General features: G+C 63.1%; 1 protein-coding gene across 2 annotated transcripts; it reads left to right on the forward strand.

The window, feature by feature from the left end:
- Positions 1–1,631: 1,631 nt before the first annotated feature.
- On the forward strand, positions 1,632–5,108 carry ZIC2 (Zic family zinc finger 2). Of its 2 annotated transcripts, XM_086482059.1 has the most exons (4): positions 1,632–2,637; positions 4,477–4,640; positions 4,836–4,990; positions 5,066–5,108. In XM_086482059.1, the coding sequence occupies exons 1-4, from the start codon at positions 1,632–1,634 to the stop codon at positions 5,106–5,108; spliced, it is 1,368 nt and encodes a 455-aa protein (XP_086338185.1). The 2 variants fall into 2 exon arrangements, with proteins under 2 accessions (XP_086338185.1, XP_086338183.1); XM_086482057.1 differs by having other exon boundaries at positions 4,836–5,108.
- Positions 5,109–5,417: the final 309 nt, after the last annotated feature.

The following is a 5,417-nucleotide window of genomic DNA, read 5'->3' on the forward strand; positions in this document are numbered from 1 at the left end:
CTCTCTTCCTTTATCGATCATGGGTTTAATTTGCTTTAGCCGAAAAGGGGGAAGAGGCTGCACGACGGGCGAGTTCCTCCCTCTGCCACCACCTAAAAAAATAAAAAACAGAAGGCAGTTCCCCCCGCCCCCCCAACCCCCTGTTTATGTTTTAAGCCCCTCGCTTTGTTTGTTTGCCTCCCGAGGCAGGATCGCATGGCCAAGCGCACATCGATATTTTCCGTGCGTGTGGCTCGCCGCGCCTCCTCCCCCCCCCCCCCCCGCCACCCCTTCCCCTCGCCGCGGGGGAGGGGGGGGGGGGCACGACACCCCAAAAAAAATTAAAAGCAGCCGCCGGCTGTGCCGGGCTGAAGGCGGTCACCGGCGCCGAGCGGAGCCTGGCCGGGCCAGGCCGTGACGGGTGGGGGCCGGGCGGCCGCGGGGCGAGCGGCGGCGGCGCGGCGGGGCGCGGGGCGGGCGGGGCGCGGGGCGGCCGCGCCGCCATTAGCCGGTGCCCGGGGACGCCCGGATGGACGGGGCGGCTCGGGCCAATGAGCGGGCGCCGGGAGAGCGGCCGGGCGGCGGGTAAAGGCGGCGTTGGGAGAGGAGCCGCCAGTGCGGGCGGGGAGAGGGAGAGAGGCCGGGGGAGGGAGGCCGGGGGAAGGAGGGAGGGAAGAAAAAGAGGGGGAGTGAGGGGAGGGGGAGAAAAATAAAAAGCCGCCGCCTCAGCAGCGCCCACCGAAATAAACAGAGGAGCGAGAGGGAGCGAGGGCGCGGGCGGAGCGGGGCTGCAACTCCGCCGCCCCGGCCGCGCCGCTCTGGCCCCGGCGTTCCGCGGCCCTTTCCCGCTCCCCGCCTCCCCTCCCCACCCCCACTGCCGCCCTTATTGTTTTTAATCCGCCTCCGGCACCCCCCTTCTTTCCCCCCCCCCCCGCCTCCCCACGCCCCTCCGCGGCGGCGGGCGGGGGCGGCGCGGTGCGGGGCACCCCTCCGAGTCCCTTCGCTCCGTGGGAACCCGCGGCTGCAAGTTTTTCTCCGTGAGAGACACGGCTAATGCCCGGCGGAGGATAAAACGAGAGCAGGGGCCCGGGGGCGGCGGGGGGCCCTAGGCGGCGGGGAGGGCCGCGGCCCACGCGGGGAGCGGAGCGGAGCGGAGCGGAGCGGGGCCGGGCCGGGCGGGCGGGCGGGCGGGGGTCGGCGGCGCTGACATCCCGGTGGCGGCGGAGGGGGGGGGGGGGGGGCGGCGGCGTGTGTGCGAGCGTCTGTGTGTGTGTGTGAGTGCGTGTGTGTGCGTGCGTGTGTGCCGCAGGGAACGGCGAGGCGAGCCTTGCCCCCCCCCCATCCCCAGCCCCGTCCCTCCCCTGCTCCCCCTCCCCTCCCCTGCCCGCCCCCGCCTCAGCTCCTTTAATACACTTTGGTTCTCCGCTCGCCTTTGGACTCTGCTCTGCCTGGCTCCGGATACGGCTCCGGCGGCGCCGGCGGCGGCAGCGGGCCGGTGCGGGCGCGGGCGGCGGCGGCGGCGGAGGGGGGACGCGGCGGCTGCCGGGGGAAAGCGGCGCGGAGCGGCGGCGGCCCCGCGCCGGGCCGGGCGGGCGGCGTCAGCCCGGCGGCGGCGGTAGCGGGGCGGCGGCGTCCCCGGAGCGGCGCGGACCATGCTGCTGGACGCCGGCCCGCAGTTCCCGGCCCTCGGCGTGGGCACCTTCGCCCGGCACCACCACTCGGCCGCGGCGGAGATGCAGGACCGGGAGCTGAGCCTGGCGGCGCAGAACAGCTTCGTGGACTCGGCGGCGGCGGCGCACATGGGCGCCTTCAAGCTCAACGCCGGAGCCCACGACCTCTCCCCCGGGCAGAGCTCGGCGTTCACCTCGCAGGCGCCCGGCTACCCCGCCGCTGCCCTGGGGCCCCACGCCGCCCACGTCGGCTCCTACTCGGGGGCGCCCTTCAACTCCACCCGGGACTTCTTGTTTCGCAGCCGCGGCTTCGGGGATTCGTCGCCGGCCGGCGGGCAGCACGGCATCTTCGGCCCTGCGGCCGGCAGCCTGCACCACCCGCACACGGACGCTCAGAGCCACCTCCTCTTCCCGGGCATCCACGACCAGCACGGTCCCCACGCCTCCCAAAACGTCCTCAACGGGCAGATGCGTCTGGGCTTGCCGGGGGAGGTGTTCGCCCGGTCGGATCAGTACCGCCAGGTCTCCAGCCCCAGGACTGACCCTTACTCGGCGGCTCAGCTGCACAACCAGTACGGCCCCATGAATATGAATATGGGCATGAACATGGCAGCCCACCACCACCACCACCCAGGTGCCTTTTTCCGCTACATGCGGCAGCAGTGCATCAAGCAAGAGCTCATCTGCAAGTGGATCGACCCCGAGCAGCTGAACAATCCCAAAAAAAGTTGCAATAAAACTTTCAGCACCATGCACGAGTTGGTCACCCACGTCTCGGTGGAGCACGTTGGGGGACCCGAGCAGAGCAACCATGTCTGCTACTGGGAGGAGTGTCCCCGGGAAGGCAAGCCCTTCAAAGCGAAATACAAACTGGTCAATCATATCCGAGTGCACACAGGAGAGAAACCCTTCCCCTGCCCCTTCCCCGGCTGTGGAAAAGTTTTCGCCAGATCAGAAAACCTCAAAATTCACAAAAGGACGCACACAGGTAATTCGGGTTTCTTTCGGCAGATTTTTCCCCTCTGCCCCTGCCTATATATACATTTATACGAACAGAGAGAGTATCGGACAGAGGGATCTAAAATGATGAGAGTGATAAAATAAGGATCCTGTTTATTGGGGGGGGGGGTGTTGTTTGTTTTTGTTTGGTGTGGTTGGTGTTTTTTTTCTTTTTTTTTTTTTTTACCCGCTCCATCACACGGCTGCGTTTGTTTTGGTTTCTTCCCACCAGCTCCCCCCCCCCCCCCCCCCCCGCCCTCCGCCCCCTTCCCAGATTTCGAAAGGATATTTTACTGAATTCTTTTAATTTGCGAGGTGAGCGATGTAGATTCGTGCCGAGGCTCGGAGGGGTCTTTCCGCAGAAACGCAAAATACAGCGTGAGCTAAATTCTGCCGTCCTGCTAAAAGACGGAGAGACGTGTATGTATATAGATATACATATATATACACATGAAAAGCCTTAAACATTTGCAATGCGCTCCGTATTTGCATGTAACTTCAGCGCTTGTGAGTATGGCTTTCATATATGGATACCGAGAGAGAAACTATATAAATCCGTGCAAATTCCGTCATTAGCCCAAAATCCCGTTAGAAGTGGCAAAACGTCCCTTTCTGGGAATGCTTTCTATTAAATTTAAATGGTGTGAGCAAGGCAATAAAATTTTCTCATTTAAAAAAGAAAAAAAAAAGTGTTTTTAAAGTCTCACTTGGTGTGATTTAAGGTGCTTTTGCAACAGTTTATTAAATTATGTAATAGGGAACAGAGGATTTGAGGCTTGGAAACTTCCACCCAAATCAGGTGGAAGAGGGGCGAAGGAGCCCGGGCTTTCCCTATGGAAAATCGCCTGAGCCGAAGAGTAACAAAAATAAACGCATCCTCCCGCCTCATCTATTATTCATTTACTACTCCTGCCGACTCGAACCGTGCCAGACTATTTCATAAAAGACGGCCAAATATTTTAGCGACTTCCACTCTAAATATTTACCCGGAGAAAGGCTAAAAATCTCGAGGCCTATTGTTTTGTCAAGTGCTAAGCCCGATGCGAGGTGCGAGACGAGCTTTAACAAGGTTTAAAATTTGAGAAATGTATTTGCATGAGATGCTCGCGCTGAAGTCATTGTGTCTGAGCGGATGTCTTTAAGAAACAATTTAGGTGCTAATGGAATATAATGTTAAATGCTTCCACCTCCAAAGGCGGGGGGATGTGGAGTTCTCACCTCCAAATTACTCCCCGGCATTTGGAGTCCTGGCAGCCGGGAGAGAGGAATCCCTATGAAAATTAAATGAAGTATTTTACAGACGTTTAGTTTTCCCAGCGGATGTGCGTTTATCTCGAATATCCATACACGAAACAATCTGCCCGGCCTTAAATCTGTCGGTAATGGTTTCCAGTTTAACAGGATAGCGGATTTGGTACCGAGGCGAAACGGCTCGATGCTTTTTTTTTTTTTTTTCCTATCCGCTTTCTTCAATCTTTTTCGGGGCCGGCTGTGTGCCGGCACCGGTCGAAATAAAACCAGGCAAGATGCCGTGCCGGGGGATGCCCGGGCGGGGTGATGTTAGGAGGAAAACCAGGCGGGGAATGAGCGCTGTCTCGCTGCAGGGCAACGCGGGAGCGGAGCGGCCTTTCAGCGTGGCGGGAGCCGGGGCGAAATCGGCCTCTTGCTCTGGGAAGCAGCTGGGCGAAATGGCTGGGAGCGGGGGGCCGAGAGAGGAGCGGGGGAAGGGGGGAGGGGGGAAAGCCCGGGGGAGCCGGGCTCGGGGGCTGCGCGGTGTTGGCGCGGGGGCGGCCGCGCTCAGCCCCGCCGCTCCTCCGCTCTCTTGCAGGGGAGAAGCCCTTCCAGTGCGAGTTTGAAGGCTGCGACCGGCGCTTCGCCAACAGCAGCGACCGCAAGAAGCACATGCACGTCCACACCTCGGACAAGCCCTACCTGTGCAAGATGTGCGACAAGTCCTACACCCACCCCAGCTCCCTGCGGAAGCACATGAAGGTACCCGGCCCCGCAACCGGCGGCGGGAGGCGGGAGGGCGGCCGCCCCGCACCGGGCGCCCCGTCGGGGCGGCGGGCGGCGGGCGCGGGGCCCGGGGGCGGCGGCGGGCCGGGCCGGCGGCGGGGGGCGCGCCCGGGGGGCGGCGGCGTCCTCCCCGTCCCCCCTCCACCCGGCCGTGTTGCCTTTGCCCCCCAGGTGCACGAGTCGTCCCCGCAAGGCTCCGAGTCCTCCCCGGCCGCCAGCTCCGGCTACGAGTCCTCCACCCCCCCGGGGCTGGTGTCCCCCAGCGCCGAGTCGCAGAGCACCAGCAACCTCTCCCCGGCGGCGGCGGCGGCGGCGGCGGCGGCAGCGGCGGCGGCCGTGTCCGCCGTGCACCGGGGCGGCGGCGGCGGCGGCGGTAGCGGCGGTGGCGGCGGCGGCGGCGGCCACAGCGGCCTCTCCTCCAACTTCAACGAGTGGTACGTGTAGGGCCCCGCCGGACTGCTCTGCACGGCCCCGCCGCGCCCCCCCGCCCCGGCGGCGGCGGCGGGCAGGAGGGAGCGAGCCCGGCGGAGACGCGCCGGGAGATGCCGCCGCACCCGCTGGCAGCGACATGACGGCCGAGCAGGATGGGAACGGGGGGGCCTTTGCCTCCCCACACCCCTCTTGCCTTCGGATCCTTTTTTTTTTTTTTTGTTGGATTTTATCTTTTTTTCTTTCTGAGAACATTTTGAACCAGCAAAAAAAATTTTTTTCTATATAAGTACGTGCTGAAAAACGTAAGAGAACGAGTAAATA

This window comes from Leptosomus discolor, chromosome 1 (assembly GCF_034619465.1).
Source record: "Leptosomus discolor isolate bLepDis1 chromosome 1, bLepDis1.hap2, whole genome shotgun sequence".
Taxonomy (NCBI): Eukaryota; Metazoa; Chordata; class Aves; order Leptosomiformes; family Leptosomidae; genus Leptosomus; species Leptosomus discolor.

Coding starts and splice junctions, on each gene's coding strand:
- ZIC2 (XM_086482057.1), top strand. CDS start 1,632: ATGCTGCTGGACGCCGGCCCGCAGTTCCCGGCCCTCGGCGTGGGCACC. Junction 2,638..4,476: donor TCACAAAAGGACGCACACAG/GTAATTCGGGTT, acceptor GCTCTCTTGCAG/GGGAGAAGCCCTTCCAGTGC. Junction 4,641..4,835: donor CCCTGCGGAAGCACATGAAG/GTACCCGGCCCC, acceptor TTTGCCCCCCAG/GTGCACGAGTCGTCCCCGCA.